The sequence below is a fragment of the Bos indicus genome, chromosome 7, assembly GCF_029378745.1.
Source record: "Bos indicus isolate NIAB-ARS_2022 breed Sahiwal x Tharparkar chromosome 7, NIAB-ARS_B.indTharparkar_mat_pri_1.0, whole genome shotgun sequence".
In the NCBI taxonomy this organism is placed as follows: domain Eukaryota; kingdom Metazoa; phylum Chordata; class Mammalia; order Artiodactyla; family Bovidae; genus Bos; species Bos indicus.
In genome coordinates this window covers 19880858-19900269 of record NC_091766.1, presented here as the reverse complement: position 1 = coordinate 19900269, position 19412 = coordinate 19880858, and the positions used below count along the sequence as shown (strand labels likewise).

The 19412-nt window shown below is 47.2% G+C and overlaps 1 protein-coding gene and 1 long non-coding RNA gene across 5 annotated transcripts in view; both read right to left on the bottom strand.

Moving 5' to 3' along the window:
* Positions 1–13729, bottom strand: part of ZFR2 (zinc finger RNA binding protein 2) — a 45726-nt gene extending 31997 nt beyond the window's left edge. For all 4 annotated transcript variants that reach the window (XM_070793103.1, XM_070793104.1, XM_070793105.1 and 1 more), the window contains exon 1: positions 13640–13729. In XM_070793103.1, coding sequence (XP_070649204.1) covers positions 13640–13692 — 53 coding nt within the window. In that variant the 5' untranslated portion in view covers positions 13693–13729. The remainder of the gene's footprint in view (positions 1–13639) is intronic.
* On the bottom strand, positions 6124–13631 carry LOC139184097 (uncharacterized). The gene is made up of 2 exons (XR_011567560.1): positions 13413–13631; positions 6124–6765 (listed from the first exon to the last, which is right to left on the bottom strand). It is a non-coding gene; the product is annotated as an uncharacterized lncRNA (long non-coding RNA).
* Positions 13730–19412: the final 5683 nt, after the last annotated feature.

Here is a 19412-nt window from a genome sequence, read left to right as displayed (position 1 = left end):
GCAGCCATCTGTGGGCCGAGGGGCCTTGGGAGAAACCAACCCTGCTGGCACCTCGGTCTTGAACATGCAGCTTCCAGACTGTGAGAAACAGATGCGCTGTTTAGGCTGCCCAGTCTGTGGTGCTATTATGATGGCCCGAGCGGACTAGACTGGCAGTGAGGGCTGAGGACGGGAGAAGCTGAGGGTCCTTAGAGGGCATGACACACATGGGCCTCAACCAGCCTGGTCGAAGTGGGGAGAAGACGCACGAGACTTCAGGCCTCCTGCACAAGGTCCGGCCACGCTGGTGGCTGGTAGTCGAGAGCTTTGCAAACACCCAAATGGGGGCTTGCCAAGCAGTCAAGTAAATAAATGTTTGGTGACAATGATCAGAGCAGTAGCTGTGACCCCAAAGGGAACACTGGGCCTACCATATGCTGAGTCACTGCTCACAACGGCACAAAGGTGTCCATGGTCTGGGAGGATCATGGGTGACCTGGCATTTATTTAGCAGAGCAAGCTCTGTGAGGAAGCAGAGCACGATGCCCTGGAGCTGTGGGGCAGGGGTGGTGAGGCATGTGCAGGTCCTATGATCTCACACCCTTCTCAGGAGTGGCATGGTAGAGCCCCAACTAGACCATTAAACAGAGAAACGGAAGGGATTTAAAGCAGGGCTTGGACAGTGTGGCCACACCTGCCCACTGCCTGTTTTTGCACAGCCCATTAACAGAGAATGGATTTTGCATTTTTGAGTGGTTGGAGAGGGTTAAGAGAGTACGATTTTATGACATGTGAAAAGTATACGAAATTCACAGTGTCAATATGTAAGTTTTGATGGCCCACAGCCTCATCCACTTGTTTACATCTCTTCAGCTGCTTCCACTTTACGGCGGCAGAGCTCTGTAGTGGCGACATGTATAGTACAGTCTGCTGCTGTGGGCTGAATGTCCGTGTCTGTGCAAAATTGTTATGCTGAACCCCCTTCCCCTGAATATGATGTTAGAAGGTGGGGCCTTTGGGAGGTAATTTAGCATTAGATGAGGTCATGAGGGTGGGGCCCCTGAGATGGGATTAGTGCCCTTATAAAAGTCATAGGACAGAAGTGAATCAGACAGGGGAGAACTATCAAATGACGTCCCTTATATGTGGAATCTCAAAAGAAATAATACAAATGAACTTACTTACAAAATAGAAAAAGACTCACAGACTGAGAGAATGAATTTATGGGAATTTATGGGTGGTGGGGGGAAGGAGGGGGAAAAAGGATAGTTAGGTAATTTGGGATGGGCACGTACACACTGCTATGTTTAAAATGGATAACCAACAAGGACCTATGTATAGCACAGGGAACTCTGCTCAATGTTATATGGCAGCCTGGATGGGAGGGGAGTTTGGGGGAGAATGAATACATGTATATGTATGGCTGATTCCCTTATCTGTTCAACTGAAACTATTACAACAATGTTAATCAGCTACACCCCAATACAAAATAAAAAGTTAAAAAGTCACAGGAGGGCTTCCTCCACCCTCTGCGCTCCTCTATGTGAGGACAAACAGAAGTCAGTGTCTGCAACCCAGAGAGGGTTCTCAGCAGAGCCCATCCCTGTCTGTGTCCTGATGGCAGACCTCCAGCCATGGGAACTCAGAGGAATAAACTGTTACTTACAAGTTATCCAGTCTGTGGTGTTTGGTCACAGCAGGCTGAACTAAGACACCCACAGAGTGGAAAATATTTACTCTCTGACCCTTTACAGACAAGGTTTGCTGATCCCTGGCTTAAAATAGCCATCATTGGGACCTCCCTGGTGGTCCAGTGGTTAAAAGACTTCAAGCTTCCAAAGAATGGGGTGCGGGTTCAATCCCTGGTTGGGGAACTAAGATCTCACGTGCCATGTGGCTCAGCCAAAACCAAACAAACAAATCAGCTATCCATTACTTTGTTCTTCACCCTGTGGGCTGCGCTGGGCTGGGCTGCAACTGAGGTCAGTGGCAGGCAGCGCTGCTCCTGGAGAGCAGGGCCTGCACCAAGGCCCTCCTCCCTGTGGCATCTCCTCCTCCAGTGGGCTAGTCTGGGGTCCCCCATGTGGTAGCAGGGTACCCCCGAGAATGGACGGTATGTGGGCAAAGGCTCTGGAGGTCTAGGCTTAGAATCAGATTAGCAGCTCAAACAGATGCTTCAACATGACACCACAGAGTGGGAACTTCTAAACAGAAACTGCTCAGTTCTGGAGACTGGGGAGTCTGAGACCAAGGCACCAGCAGATCCAGTGTCTGCTGAGAGCCCGAGTCCTGGTTCAGAGATGGCTACCTTCTTGCAGTGTCTTCACATGGCACTTCATAAGGGGTGAGAGGGCTCTCTGGGGTCCCTTTAAAAGGGCACTAATCCCATTCATGAGGCACTGTCCTCATGACCTTATCACCCCTCAAAAGGCACTACTTCCTAACACCATCAACTTAGGGGTTTAGGTTTCAATATATAAACTTGAGGGGGGACATAAACCTTCCACATATGCACATATGGTGGTATCACTCCCACTGCAATCTATGGGCCAAGGAGGGGTATGAGGAAGCCTGGCTCCAGGGCCAGGGAAATAGATGTACTTTCCCAATGGGAAGAGTGCAAGGTCCCAGTTGAAAGGATGTAAGAAGGAATTCCTTCCTGGTGGCTCAGTGGTAAAGAATCTACCTGCCAATGCAGGAGACTCAAGTTTTATCCCTGAGTCAGGAAGATCCCCTGGAGAAGGAGATGGCAATCTACTCCAGTATTCTTGCCTGGGAAATCCCATGGACAGAGGAGATTGGCAGGCTACCATTCATGGGGTCACAGAGGCAGACACGACTTAGCAACTAAACCAATACCATAAGAAGGAAAGACATAAATGACAGGGGTGTTTTGGCCACGGATCTACCACATGGAGGTTTTAGGAGCTGAGAGTGCCAAAAGACAGCTCATAGGAAAGCCTCCACAGGCTTGGCCCGTATGGTTGTCAAAACCTAGGTAATCCAGATCGGGGTTCTCATCTGGGGTGATCCTGCCCCCAGGGGACACAGGGTGATCATGGGGACATTTCTGGTTATTTGGGGGGCTCCTGGCATTGATAAGTGGGGGCCAGGGATGCTGCTCAACACCCCACAGTGCCCAGGATGGCCCCACAGGGAACAATCTGGCCTGGACATCAGCAGGGCTGCTGCTGAAGAGATTCAGGCCTGCAAGGTCAGGGTGCCCAGGAGTGGGGGACTAGAGCCTAACATATGTGGGGGAGCGGCAGGTAAGTCAGCAGCAGAGGCTGTCACTCCTGCCCAAGCTCCCTGCCCCAAGTCTGAAGGGGTAGTCCCCATACCTCTGCTCTAGCTCCCCTTGGTGAGAGGTCAATTTCTAATTTTTTTTGGCCATGATACGTGGCATGCAGGATCTGAGTTCCCCAACCAGGGATAAAACCCACACCCCCTGCAGTGGATGTGTGGAGTCTTAACTGCTTGGCCAGACAAGGGAAGTCCTGAGAGGTCAGTTTCTAATAGCCTTTTTCAGGATCCTTTTAAGAATGAGATGAAAGCTGTGACTTCCTGCCCTCTCAGATGCCCTGGACATGGCAGTTTTGCCTGTAATTACCTGGGGCTTCACAGGACATTGCTCTCCCATATGGGAGAGGGTAAAAGGCATGTCATGCCCTGCGTGACATGGCATATTCCCTTCTCTCGGAGTTGGGTTGGGGAGAGGAATGTAATCAATCTTCTTTCAAGGGCAAGACCGCCCCCTGTTGTCAGTCACCTCAAGATGAAAATTGCACAGGAACAAATGAGATGTGCCCTGAGAATAAGGTGGAAGGAAGTGGCTGAGGACCCAAGGGCTCTGCGTGAGGACTGAGGGCTGGGGACCAGGGAAAAGCTGACAGGGTTTCAAGCTTAGGAACTGGGAGTGCTGCAACCTAGGGGCTGGGACAGGAGCCACACCGCCTGGTTTCCAACCCTGTCTCTGCTCACCGTGGGACCTTGAGCGATCAGTTTACTCACCTGTAGAATGGAACGCCTACCTTTTGGGAGGTGTGACAAACAAAAACTCATTTGCTACAGGGCCTCCCAGCATGGCCAGGTCTTCCCATTTTAAGCAATCCTAGAAATTTCTGAAAAAGTCTCCCAACTTTACAGTAATGGCTCCAAATTTAAATATTTTGTTTGTGCTCAGTCATGTCTGACTCTTTGCGACTCCACAGACTGTAGCCTGCCAGGCTCCTCTGTCCAGAGAATTTTCCAGGCAAGAATAATACTGGAGTGGGTTGCCATTTTCTATTCCAATTCAAATATAGCAAACAAAAAACCCCCACTGCACAGGCCTAAGAGAGCAAGTGTGAGAATCCAGCATGGTCTGCAGGAGATTCCTGAGCAAGAGCAGGGTGCTGGGAGTTGAGTGCTGAGGAATGAAGAGTCATGAACTGACCCCAGGTGAAGCCTCCCCTAAGCCAGGGGCCCTGGCTGCTGCTGCTGCTGCTGCTGCTGTGTGCTCATCTGCTGCTCACAGGAAGGGTGTGCCACTGCAACACAGCACTCGGGACACAGTCCTTGTAACGAGGACCCAGCGGCTGCCATCTGCCCTGCCCTGCCTGGGAGTGGGGAGCTGAGGCAGGAAGCTGGGGGAATGCACCGGCATCTGTGGGCTCAGGAAGAGCAAGGCTGAAGCACGTCTGAGTGACACAGACTCAAAGTCCTAGCTGACGTCCTCGTCTATGGGTCCCAGGTAAGTATCCTCTGACGGCTTTCTGGTCTGAATTCTGTTTCAGGGAGTCAGGCTTTTTTGGGTGACTAAACATCTAGATAAGATTTTTAAAACTTATTATTCTTATTGTATTTATTTGTAATTTTTGTCTGTGTCACACGGCATGTGGGGATCTTAATTCCTGGACCAGGGATCAAACTGGAGCCCCCTGCACTGGAAGCGCAGAGTCATAAGATTTTAGAATGGAGAGACCCATGGATGTCATTTTGTTCAGTGAGTCACTGAGCTGATGGGGACATGGAGGGGATACATCTGGGGAGGCTATGTTTCCCGACCCGGGGGTCTCCCCCATGGGACACACTCTGGTTGCTCCTCTAAGGCCAAACATGAAGGACATGTCGGATCTTGAGCACAGACCTCACTTCAGAAGGGCACACACCTGAGGGAGCTACAGGCAGGTGGTGAAATGTGCCAGGGACCGTCAGGAGGAGCAACAGGTCATTCTAGGTTTGCCATAACGACTATCTCCGCTGCAGACTGCTTTCTTTCACAGAATCATTCTCATTGAGAACACACACAGGATCAAAAACATGCAGAGTTTGGGGAAGAAAAAAATCAAGTGGAAAAAAGATTTTCCTGGAATCACAATGGTGAGAAACCTCACACAATGATTTCTTTTAAAATCAAGGACTTCCCACCTATTGTATAGCACACTGAACTTCTGCTCAATGTTATGTGCCAGCCTGGATGGAAGGGGAGCTGGGGGAGAAAGGATATACATGTATATGTATGGCTGAGTCCCTTCGCTATTCACTTTAAACCACCACAACGTCATTAATCAGCTATATTCCAGTACATAATGTTTTAGGTGTTAAAATAAATAAATAAATAAATAAAATCACGGGCTTCCCTGGCAGTGCCATGGTTAAGAGTCCACCTTCTAATGCAGGGGCTGCAGGTTTGATCTCTGGTCAGGGAGCTCAGATCCTGCAAACCTCACGCCCAAAAAATCAAAACATAAAACAGAAGTTAACAGTTAACTATTATAACAGTATTTGTTACAATATTGTAACAAATTCAATAAAGACTTTACAAAACAGTCTACATCAAAAAAAAAAAAAAAAAAAAATCATGGACTCTTCCCTCCAGGGCAGAGCTCTTCACTCACTCACTTACTAGCCCTGCTCCTAACACTTCCCCTGCCCACCCCGTGGCTTCAACTAAACCAGACGGAGGGGTTAAACCTGACTGCGGGACAGTCTGACATCTCAGACTAGATGATCACAAACTCTGCAGGGCTATGGGGAGAAAACCCTGGCTTTGGCATCCTGACCTCGATCAGCTCCCCAGGTGTGTCTGTGACTCCTACATGGCTGAGGAACATTCAGGGGTTAGGGTTAGGGTAAGGCTAATATGCTCACTCAAGACATTCATCAGGGAGGAGGTGTTCAGATGTTTTATTGGCATTGAGATCACATCTGTTACTTTGTGTGTACACGCATACATACACACCCAGAGAGATGACCTCGTTTGGCACTTTGGTTGACAAGGGTTTTATGTCAAACATATGACATACTGTACATTTATACCCGTAACAATTCTTATTTTTTTTCTAACGGATTTTTTTTTTTTTTTACCATGAAAGCTATATGCATTCTCCATATGAAATGCCCATTTCAGATCCAGGGATGTCCAGAAAATGCCCTGGAAAGCTTTAGATCTGATGCACTAAATCCTTGGGCTCTTAGGAAGAGGATGGAGAATTTCATTCCTCTGCCCCCGTCTGCAACCTTCTTTGAATGTAGTCAGGAGACCCCAGATCCCCAGTCAGGGCCAGCCTGAGCCTCCACACAGAGTCACATGACGGCTGGACATTCCCGAGGCAGGGGTTTGAGACCGCTGACGGGAGCTTCCTAAGCCTGAAGGGTGAGCCACGTTGTTTGGCAGTGAAACTCCAAGAATCCTCTTCTGTTCTTCTGAAAAGGAATGTAGTTCTCACGTGGAGGGTGGCTGCATGGTTAGCGCTGTGGGTCAGATGCTTAAGAACGCCGTCTTGTTGATACATGCTGGTTAAGCTAAACAGAAAGCGTTATGTACACACACACACACCGTCCCCCCGCCAAAGCAGTGCAGGTCAACCAGGATCAGTGTGGCTGCGCCTCTTTACTGCGATGAACCAAACCCTTAACAGGCTGCTCTGCGCACAGCGAGGGCTCATTCGTGGTCCAGCCCTCTCCTGCTGTTTCAAGGGGCAGAAGAACCTCCACAGCCATGTTGGTGCTGGTCTAGCACATGTGCCTCTTGCGTCAACACAGGGAGCAGCCACTAGACAGCCAATCTGAGTTCCTCATGAGCAAATACAACATATGTTGGACCATCAACCCCGGATCCAACCAAGGACATTCAAAATTTAAAAGAACCACTGGCTTTTTAAAACATTCATTCCAAGAGTCTGAGAAGTTATAGTTCATTCTGCTCCCCATCAAGGAGATAATCTCAGTCTATGGAACTGATTTTCCAAACTACAAAGTGCTGCAGAACCAAAGCAAGGGATTTCTCAAATCTTGTTTAGTCTCTGAGTCATGTCTGACTCTTCTGCAATCCCATGGACTGTACCCTGCCAGGCTCCTCTGTCCATGGGATTTCCTAGGCAAGAATACTGGAGTGGGTTGCCATTTCCTTCTCCAGGGGATGTTCCCAACCCAGGGATTGAACCTGCGCCTCCCGCACTGGCAGGCAGATTCTTTACCACTGAGCCACCATGGAAGCCTTCTCAATTCTTAATCAACACTTAATTGTAAAAGGCAAGTGAACAGTGATGTGCCATAAATGCAACTTACCTCTGGGGGGATAAAACTGCCCAAAGCAGCAAAATATCTACCAAAAAAAAAAGAAATCCCATTCCTCAAAATACTTACAAATGAAGTTTCTAATTTAAAAAGGTCTAGCAACCTTACAAAAATCCAAAGAAAGGACAGGCAGAGATCAGTTCCCGGCTGATGGCAGATGCCTCAGTACAAGGCACAGAACAAGAAACAACCAGTCAAACAGTGAGACCCTGGGTGGTACCAAAGCTTTTCCTACCAAGATTCTACCACATGCTCTGACCAAAGAGCACCCTTCAAATTTAAGGTGTCACAGACACGCAAAAAACAAAAGAAACAAGAAAAAATCTCTGTGCTTTGTCAAAGCTTCCTAATTCTGTTTTGAATTAGACAGCGTTCCTCACCTGAGATGAATAAGCTATCTGAAGAGCTCAGAGTCGTGATGAAAACAAAAACTGATGTTAATTTTTAATACATAGACACACACATAAACCCAGAACTTTCTTAAATAACTAAAACCAGTTGAAATGGAGGGCTCCTCCTTCTAGCTGAAATAGGTACTGTTCCTTTCAACTATTCACTGTAAACTATAATGTCTTCCTATTCTCCTGTCTTATTAAACATTAAGTTTAATTATCTTCCTGTACATTCTTGTATCCTCAAGAACATAAAGGAAGGTCACAGAATGGAAGCAGATGTCATCTGTCTCACAGTCTGAATTTGGTCCTGGTATTTAAAACTTGGGGGATTTCACACAGAACGGGGATTGTGGGTTCTCTGGGAAAGCAGGAAGACTCCAGGCTCAGTCCCACGAGTCAATGACTGGCGGGGGTGGGGTGTGCAGGCCCTGCTGTGATCCTCCCCCGGTACACCCTCTGTCCCCTTAGATGACTCATACATGTACGTGTCCGCCCCTCACAACGCTGTCTGCAATCCCTGATCTGAAGTTTCAGACTTTCAATCTATTAATATAAAATAAAGAGTAAATACAAAGTCTACGAATATCTTTCTACCTGTCTGCCTTACTTTTTAGGGCTCTTCGGTTATTCATCCAGGTCAATGGTCTTGATCCTTACCTCCACAACCACATAGAACAACACCAATTACACTCAATGTGAAAAAACAATTTTAAAGGATCACTTGAAAATGCTTTTAAATTTGATGTAGCTGTTTTGGTCATTCTAAATATATACACTGGTGCTGCTGCTAAGTCGCTTCAGTCGTGTCCGACTCTGTGCGACCCCATGGATGGCGGCCCACCAGGCTCCTCTGTCCATGGGATTCTCCAAGCAAGAACACTGGAGTGGGCTGCCATTTCCTCCTCCATATATACACTGGTAGATTCAGACAAAAGTCAAAACAAAACTAAAAAACATTCAGAAACAGAATATGTTGAGAAAAAAAAAAAATCTATATTAGGAATTAACTTATACTCTGAGGTTGATGAGCTGACTTTTGGTTCTATAATGTAGAAAATGAAAATTCAAAATCCACACTTCAAAAACTTTCAATGTACCTCACGTACTTGTGATAGAAACACAGATAACACAGTTCTATCGTTTGAAAGGTTTTCCTTAAAATATCCTGAAATCAGGTTTTGTCTGCAGTTGAGAGCTGCCACTCAAAACTGCCTTCCAAAGGCCCCTCTCACTCAACCCCTAGCACATATCTCAGCCTGATTGAGATGGGCCTTTAAAAAAACGACAGGAGTCACACTCTAACAGGAGAACTCCTGTGCCCTGTGTTCCCAGGGTCCACTTCAGCTAATCCCATCAGGAGTGAAAGGAGGTACTGCTGAGGAGCAGTCAGGTCATGTTCCCACCAGCCCCACCCCAGTCCCCGGGGCAATGACATTAGATTCTCCCTGGCAGCTTGTGCTCCTGGGACCTAAGTTCAGGGGACAGACAGGCCTTGGAGGGGAAGATTTATTCTGGAACGGCCTGGAGACCAGAGTGGGGGCATGCTGGGGGGTGGGTACAGGCAACAGAGGCTGGCAAGGGTACAACTTGGATGCTGCGCCCGCCCTGACAGGGCAAGGCTCCCACCTGGGTGTGTTAATGGGTGGTCTTCCTGTGCGGCTCCCTATGGCTGGCATGGGCCCCAGTGCCTTTCCCAAGCTACCTGTTTTGACTGGGAGAGATTACAGAGATACGGCTTGGCTTACCATTACCATCCCCACCACCCTGGACGAGATGCTTCCTCAGCTTTCCTGCTCCAGAGAAGGTCATTGCTCAAGGTCGGAAGAACATGGCCCTAAACCACAATCTGACTAGGACCCAAACTTAAGGGGCAGGATCCAGGCAACACCTACAGAATGACGAAACCCAGTCTCCGCCAGCAGGCCCCACTGCTAAGCGGCTGTGTCAGGCTTGGTCTGCTACTACCAGCACCTCAAAGACTCAGGTAAGCCCCACCAAGGGGCAGAGGCATGGCAGCCCGCGTGCCTAGCCAGACCCCACTGCTTGTCACCCTGGGGATCCTACACCAGTTACTGTACCCCAAGCCTCATTCCCTTATCAGCAAAACAGGCATCAGAACAGGCATCAGAACACCTTGCTCACAGGATAACTGGGAGGACTGGACGAGATGTCAAGTGCCTGGGACTTATTCAACACAGAGCGTCGGTAACCAGCACTCCTCAGTGTTAGTACCACTAATGGAGTTTGATGGGGTTTCACTCAGGCTTCCAACTTTCTGACACTCTCCAGGTAAAGGAATCCAGCCATTAACATAAACGCCAAAAGCTTATCAAGCTCCTGATGGGAAATCAACTATTACACCAAAATCCAGCAGCCATCTTAGCTTTAACAAGAATGCAAAGGTAGAGGCCACCAACTACACTAGATGGGTGGTGTTTTGACAAAACTGCCTGGGTTCAAGCCCTGGTCAGGGAGGAGGATCCCACATGCCACAGCTAAAGATTCTGAGGGCTGCAGCTAAGACCTGGCGCAGCCAAACAAAGAAATACTTTTTTTTAAAAATCTGCAAGAAGAGGGAAATGTTCACAGTAGATCTGGCCTGCCTGTCATGTTCCACCAGTGTGAACATCCACCGGACAGCTCTGAGCTCTCGTTTTCATTACCAACATGACTTAACTCACACAGGGCCCTGTCGGATTTCTTGAGCAGCTCTCAGCCTCACAACTGAAACCTGCATTCAGTGCAAATTAAATGCACTGTCAATTTTCCAAGTGGGATTAATCCTTCTGAAAACTTACAGCGCTAACTCTAAAAAAGCCTTAAGAGATCTAAAAGACCACATAAGGTGAAATAAATTAAAATCACCATTATTAACAAGGAATTACAAACTTTTCTTATAGTTCAAAAGTGAATGTGCATTTGATCCTTTTCTTTTTTTTTTTTAAGTTTTTACTTTTTGGCTGCATCACGCAGCATGTGGGCTATTAGCTCCCCGACCAGGGATTGAATCTGCACCCCCTACACTGGAGGCATGTAGTATTAATCACTGGACTGCCAGAGAAGTCCCTGTGGTTACCAGTTTTAAAAGCCAAGAAAATCTACACAAAATTCCTCTAAGAAATAAACTGCTGTCTTTGCTTTGGTAGTTCATGAAATGGGCTTTGTCAATACTGCTATCCAAATGCTACCACAAAGCTGGTACTCACAAAATCTGTTATCTGATCAGTTTTTCTATGGCACATTACACAAGAAATATATACTTTAAAAGCAGCTGAAGGTTTCAAGCAAAAGTCGTTTCCCCCAAAAGGGAATGTCTGGTTAACTTAAAACTGTTCAGATAATGCAGATTATCTCATTTCAAGGTTTTCTGAGACTGAAATTTACTTTGCTATAATTCCTACGCTTCTGTTTTAGTTAAATCTACTTCTTAAGGAATAACACACCTTCTTGGGGACAATTTTAAAGACACAGACAAATCTGACATTCAGTTCATGACAGTTTCACATCCTTAGTTACATGCATGTTTACTGTATGACTTAAGTTATCAGAATCCAGACAATAGCTGCATCAAAATGTTTAAGTACCTTAATTCAAATAAATGACAAGACCATCTGAAGTCCTCAGATTACCTATTTTACCAGTGTCAATTCTCAAATTTCTCTTGGAAGATAATCTTAATAGAAAGCACAACACTCAAGTGATTTTCCACATCTGAGTGTAGAATGCACTGGAGAAAGAAAAAGAAAGGGAAACAGAAAAATAGAGAGAAAGAAAAGAAAGAAGCGGCAGCAAGCAGGCAGAAGGACACAGCATTTCCAAAAAAGGCCTTGGTCTCTGACAGCCTAGCCAAGTCCTGCTGCTGTAACTAAGCACTGGCCGTAAGAATACCGCCAAGGATGCTGGAAACAGGGAAAGAGGACATAAAAATGCAACACTCTTGTTTCAGGAAACAGCAGGCTAGACATCCTTTCCCTGACAGAAAATCTATGTCTAGTCAATGCTACACCTAGAGAACACTCTGGGTACAGGAAACAGGAAGAACTCTGCAAGCTGCACAAGCCTTGGATCCAAGCCCTGACCTCATTACTTCTGACCCCATGGGAGCGAACATGGCAGCATCACAACTGGGTAGACAGGTGGGCACTAACTTCCCACTAGCCTGACCTGTGTTCAACGTGCTGAAACAGAGCATGAAATAAACATGAGGCGCAGGCCCATCCTGCAAGCAGACACCAGTCTCTCAGTTACCTAAGGGGCAGTTCGAATCCAGTCTGTAAGCAACTGGCCCAGAAGGTTCTGCCAGGCCACCAGCTGGAAACTGACCCCAGGGTGACACATGAAAATGATGTAAGGAGGGGGACACTTTTCCCCAGGGACACCAGCTCTGTCTGCATCCCTGCTGGGGACCTGGTCTTGCATGCCCAGCTGAAAAACTGAGACCTAACAGAGGCTCCAAGGAGAAGCCGTGGAAAGGGGTGTGTGTGTGTACATCTGGAGTCCATACGCACTCCATGTGTCTCTACCCCTAGATATTTCCTTCCCGTGGCTGCTTCCTGTCCCTGCCCACCCCCACGCCCCCCACCCCCCCACCTTCCACCAGCTCTTCTCTCAGCTCCTTTCTTTCCCTCCCAATGCTTGGGTCCCTGTCTGTTGCACTGCATTGCATTGTATTCACTAAGTCGTGTCTGACTCAGCTTCCCCAGGGACTGTAGCCCGCCAGGCAAGAAAACTGGGGTAGGTTGCCATTTCCTTCTCCAGGGGATTTTCCGGACCCAGAGATCGAACCTGTGTCTCCTGCATTGGCGGGCGGATTCTTTACCACAGGCAAGCCCTCCCAGTCTGTTAGTGTTAATCACTCAGTCGCGTCCAACTCTTTGCGATCCCATGGACAGTGGCCGCCAGGCTCCTCTGTCCATGGGATCCTCCAGGCAAGAATTCCCTTCTCCGAGTCTGTTAAAACTCAAATACCCAATGGCCTCCTCCACTGACTTTCAGGATTCCAGGTCCCTCTACCCTTCCTTATGGTTCCCGTTCCCCGGAGCCCCAGGTGCCTGCTCTCCTATTGGATCTCAGGACTTCCCTCAGGTCTAGACTGCTACTCCCTTGAGTCTCGGCCCGCCCCTCCAGTCAGGCCTCTATCCTCCTCCCCCAGGCCTCTGTCTCTCCCTCCCGGGTCTCTGTGTTCTGTAGCACTCCTTGACCCCCGCCCCCGCTAGGGTCCATCCCTCCAAACTTAAAATCCCCCTGCCTGGTCAGGAACCCCTCCAAGGCTGTCTGGCCTCCCAATCAGGGGTCAAGTTTCCACCTCCACTCCCCAGCTCCCCGCCAAGGTCTCTCTGCTCCACCCCCTGCCCCGCCAGGTGCCCTCACAGGTCTCGGTCTTCTCCCTACTCGCCCTGCCCCCGCCCTCCGTCCTTGGCCCTTGCCCCGCCCCTAACCCAGTCAGGTACCGTCCCACGCCGGTCTTCTCTCCCCCACCTCAGGTGCTGCATCCTCCTAGGGCAGCCCCTTCCGTGGTCAGATCTCGGTGCCCGCTGAGGTACAATTCCCCCTCGGGCACATCCCCGCGACAGGCCGAGAGCCCCCTCCCACGTCAGGAGCCCCTCCGGCTCTCCCCGACAGAAACAACTCGGGGCTGTGGCCTCCCCGGGGCCGGGGTTAGGGTCGAACGGCGCGGGCGGCGCGGGCGGCGCGGGGGCCGTTACCTGTACTGCGAGCCGACGCCTTGCGCAAAGCCATAATAGTTACTCGCCGCCATCTTGGCGTCTCCACTAAGCGCCCGCCGACCCGGAGGCGCGAAGGGGCGGGGCCGTCAGCGCATGACGTCATCTGGCCGGCGCCTGGGCCGCGTGCCTCTCGCGCCCCGCCACGCGCCTCAGGCCCCGCCCCCACCCGCGAAGCTCGTGCCTTCTCGCTTATTAGTCTGCTTCCGAGGGCGTATCTTTGCCTCGAACCCCTCCCCTCGCTGCAAGCCCCTCCCCCTACTCGGAGTCCCCACTTTCCCTCTGCTCAGCATCAGGGTCTTTGGCTCGACACTCTTCCGGTGGAGTCCCAGACCCGACCCTCTTTGATTTGGTTCAAGCTCCGCCCCTCGCCGCAAGCCCCGCCCCATATTGGACTTCCTTTAACCTCTCAGCTTGGGGATTTCGAGGCTGCATTGGAGAAGGAAATAGCAACACACTCCAGTACTTTTGCCTGGAAAATCCCATGGATGGAGGAGCCTGGTAGGCTGCAGTCCATGGGGTCGCTAGGAGTCGGACACGACTGAGCGACTTCACTTTCACTATTCACTTTTATACATTGGAGAAGGAAATGGCAACCCATTCCAGTGTTCTTGCCTGGAGAATCCCAGGGACGGGGGAGCCTGGTGGGCTGCCGTCTATGGGGTCGCACAGAGAATCGGACACGACTGAAGCGACTTAGCAGCAGCAGCAGCAGTGGTTTTTCCTTTTTGAGCGGGGTTTCGTTGCCCCGCTGACCGTTTCTGGCTGGGTGAATATGGCCCTGCTGATACAACCAAGTCCTGCTGATCAGCACCCTGTGTGCCAGTCTTTCCTTAGAAGGCTCCAGTACCTAAAATTCAGTGGCTCTAAATTTGCGGTTCTCAACTGGAGTATTTTGCCCCCAGAGGACAGTGGACAGTGTCTGGGGACATCTGTGGCTGTCATGACTGGAGTGCTCCTGGCATCAAGTAGGTGGGGACCAGGGATGCTGCACAAGACCCAGCAGTGTGCAGGTAGGTGCCCCATAACAGAGAAGAACCTGTCTCCAATATCGGCAGTGCCAAGGTGGAGAAACCCTGTTCTAAGGGTAATTCATTTTGAAAGATATTTCTTTACCCACTTGCTACAGGCAGGGCCTTCTTGGGGTGTAACAGTGAGCTGCCCAACACCAGTCCTCAAGAACTTGGATTCAGGGAAGCAGTTCATAACCAAACTGTACTCTTTGGTTAAGAACAGATTTATTGAGATATACTTCACATACCATACAATTCACCCACCTAAGGTGTGCAATTCAATTTTTTTTTAGCATATCCATAAAGTTGTGGATGGCGGTTACAAACATTAATTCCAGAACATTTTCATCACTCCAAGAAGAAACCTTGTACCCCTTCACAGTTACTTGCCCACACCTCCCCCAGCCCCTGGCCACCACTAGTTTGCATTCTGTCTCTATGGATTTGCCAGTTCTGGACATTTCATATAAATGGAATGTTACTCTGCAGTAAGGAGGAATAAACTCTTGATACACACAACAACTTGGATAAAGCTCTAGAGAATTATGCTGAGCAGGAAAAGCTGATGTCAAGAGGTCACATATGATTCTATTTACATAAAATTCTTGAAAGATCAAAAATGATAGAAACGGAGAATGTATTTGTGATTTCCACCAGTTAAGGGCATGGGGGTGGGGGAACGGGGAGTGGGAGTAGCTATAAAAGGGCAACACGAGAGCTCCTAAGGTGATTGAAATGTTGTGTATCTTGACTGTATCATTAGCAATAGTGCTATTGTATTATAATTTTCCAAGATGTTATTAATACCATTGGGTAACATGGTGGAAAAGGGTACATGGGATCTTTCTGTGTTACTTTTTACAACTGTGTGTGAGTCTACAATTATTTAAATTTTTTTAATTAATTTTTTGGAACTTCCCTGGTGGTCCAGTGGCTAAGACTCCACACTCTCAATGCAGGAGGCCAGGATTCTATCCCTGGTCAGGGAACTAGATCCCACATGCTGCAGCTAAGAGTCTTCAGTCTGCAGTGAAGGTCAAAGATTCCAAAGACACTAAACTGTCTTGCAACTAAGACATCAAAGATAAATATTTAATTTAAAAAAAATTTTAAGCCCCCCCCAAAAGTGTCCATTTATTGATCATGCTGGAGTGGTGTTCTTTTGCCCTCCTTTTAAGCAGGCACAGGGCTAGTCAACCCTTGGACAGAAACCATGGCAAGCCCAGGGTGCCAAGGAAAGCCGTATGGGTGATTTAGTGGATGGCATTCTTCCATTTGTGTCTTAATGGCCATGTGTGGTCATTAAGGAACAATCCAGTGCGTCTGGCAAACGCAGCTCCCCCGCCATGCCCTGGCTGAAGGCCAGTGTGGTAATTACCCAGGACCTCATTCTGATTCCCTGAGGCTCTAACTAGCTAATCCATGCTGCATACCTTTTACAAAAGCAGGTCTGTTTTCTCTGGAATGCATAGTACCTTTTTTTCCTATTATTTGCTGTAAGTGTTAGTCACTCAGTTGTATCTGGTTCTTTGCACCCAATGGACTGTAACCCACCAGGCTCTTCTGCCCATGGAATTCTCCAGGCAAGAATACTGGAGTGGGTTGCTACTCCTTTCTCCAGGGGAATCTTTCTTACTCAGAGATTTAACCCAGGTCTTCTGCATTGTAGGTGGATTCTTTACCATCTGAGCCACCAGGAAAGCCCCTATTTGCTGTGAGAAGTGTGTAAAATGCTTTACATGCACAACGTTATCTAGTCCACACAATAGCCCTCAGAAGTAGATACAGTTGATTCTCGTTATTGGCAGCAGTTCTGCTCTATAATGTTGCAGCAAACACTGAAATGGCAAATACTGATCCATTGCTCCCAGGGGAAATACAGACTTAGGTTCTTGCAAGCCTCAGATCACATTTTCATTAGTTGATCAATACCTAAATGTGTGTGTGTGTGTGTGTGTGTTTTGTTTTGTTTAAGGGCATCTTGTTTAATATATATTGTAGATTGCTTTACATTGAACTCACAGTCTGCAACACTATAATTCACACTTGAATGAAGCTTATCTAACATGCTTTTTTTCTCCATAAGGCACATCTTGATAGCTTACGGTGAACGATGTCGGATTCGTGATTTCCGAAGAAGATTTAGCTTTGGGACCAGGCTTGATCACTCAAGAGTTTTTGTGTAGCAGAGTTTTATTAAAGTTTAAAATGGACAGAGAAAGCTTCTGACATAGACATCAGAAGGGGGAAGGAGAGTGCCCTGTCGCTATTCTTTTCAAGGCCTTATATACTTTTACTAGACTCACTCCTACAGTATACATCTTAAATTAACAAGATTAGAACTAACAATAGAAAGGTCTTACCAGATTCTACTCCCACATAAGATAGCAAGATTAGTCAGAAGGTTCTTGTTAAGAAGGAGAAACAAGTCCTAGAGCAAGATACATTGCTGTTCTATAATCCTTAGTACAGAGTTTAAGATGAGTGTTGTGTAATCATTAGCTCTGGGTTTAAAGACAAGGCAATGTAGAAAAAAAAAGTTTTGTCCTTTTCTCCTCTTTGAGAACCACAGACCCTTTTCTCCATCTCCAGGGCCCTTGACCCCTTCCCAAAGCAAGAATATTGAAGTGGCAACCACTTCAGTATTCTTACCTTGAGAACCCCATGAACAGTATGAAAAGGCAAAAAGATATGACACTGAAAGATGAACTCCCCAGGTAGGTAGGTGGCCAATATGCTGCTGGAGAAGAGTGGAGAAGTAACTCCAGAAACAATAAAGAGACAGAGCCAAAGCGAAAACTATGCCCAGTTGTGGATGTGATTGGTGATGGAAGTAAAGTCCAATGCTCTAAAGAACAATATTGCATAGGAACCTGAAATGTTGGGTCCACAAATCAAGGTAAATTGGAAGTGGTCAATCAGGAGATGGCAAGAGTGAACATAGACATTTTAGGAATCTGTGAAATGAAATGGACTGGAATGGGTGAATTTAACTCAAATGACCATTATATCTACTACTGTGGGCAAGAAGAAATGGAGTAGCCCTCATAGTCAACAAAAGAGTCTGAAATGCAGTACTTGGGTGTAATCTCAAAAATGACAGAATGATCTCTCTTCATTTCCAGGGCAAACCTTTCAACATCACAGTAATCCAAGTCTATGCCCCAGCCACTAATGCTGAAGAAACTGAACATTTCTTTTAGGACCTACAAGACCTTCTAGAACGAACACCAAAAAAAGATGTCCTTTTTATCATAGGGGACTGGAATGCAAAAATAGGAAGTCAAGAGATACCTGGAGTAACAGGCAAGTTTGGCCTTGAAGTACAAAATGAAGCAGGGCAAAGGCTAACAGAGTTTTGCTAAGAGAACGCACTGATCATAGAAAACACCCTCTCCCAACAACACAAGAGTTGACTCTACACATGGACATCACCAGATGGTCAGTACTAAAATCAGATTGATCATATTCTTTGCCGTCAAAGATGGAGAAGCTCCATAGTCAGCAAAAACAAGACGAGGAGCTGACTGTGGCTCAGACCATGAACTCCTTATTGAAAAATTCCAGCTTAAATTGAAGAAAGTAGGGAAAACCACTAGACCATTCAGGTATGACCTAAATCAAATCCCTTACAATTATACAGTGGAAGTTACAAATAGACTCAAGGGATTAGATCTGATAGAGTGCCTGAAGAACTATGGACGGAGGTTCCTGACATTGTACAGGAGGCAGTGATCAAGACCATCCCCAAGAAAAAGAAATGCAAAAAGGCAAAATGGTTGTCTGAGGATGCCTTACAAATAGTTGAGAAAAGAAGAGAAGCTAAAGGCAAAGGAGAAAAGGAAAGATATACCCATCTGAATGCAGAGTTCCAAAGAATAGCAAGGAGAGATAAGAAAGCCTTCCTCAGTGATCAATGCAAAGAAATAGAGGAAAACAATAGAATGGGAAAGACTAAAGATCTCTTCAAGAAAATTAGAGATACCAAAGGAACATTTCATGCAAAGATGGGCACAATAAAGGACAGAAACAGTATGGACCTAACAGAAGCAGAAGATATTAAGAAAAGGTGACAAGGCAAGAATATACAGAAGAACTATACCAAAAAAATCTTAATGACCCAGATAACCATGATAGTGTGATTGCTCACCTAGAGCCAGACATCCTGGAGTGTGAAGTCAAGTGGGCCTTAGGAAGAATCACTACGAAAAAAGTTAGTGGAGGTGATGAAATTCCAGGTGAGCTATTTCAAATCCTAAAAGATGATGCTGTGAAAGAGCTGCACTCAATATGCCAGCAAATATGGAAAACCCAGCAGTGGCCACAGGACTGGAAAAGGTCAGTTTTCATTCCAATCCCTAAGAGAGGCAACACCCAAGAATGTTCAAACTACTGCACAATTGCACTCATCTCACACACTAGCAAAGTAATGTTCAAAATTCTCCAAGAATGTTCAAATTCTCCAAAATGTTCAAAATTCTTCAACAGTACATGAACTGAGAACTTCCAGATGTTAAAACTGAAGATAGAAAAGGCAGAGGAACCAGAGAACTAATGGCCAACATCCATTGGATCATAGAAAAAGCAAGAGAGTTCCAGAAAAATATCTACTTTTGATTTATTGACTATGCCAAAATCTTTGACTGTGTGGATCACAATAAACTGTGGAAAATTCTTAAAGATTTGGGAATACCAGACCACCTTATCTGCCTCCTGAGAAATCTGTATGCATGTCAAGAAGC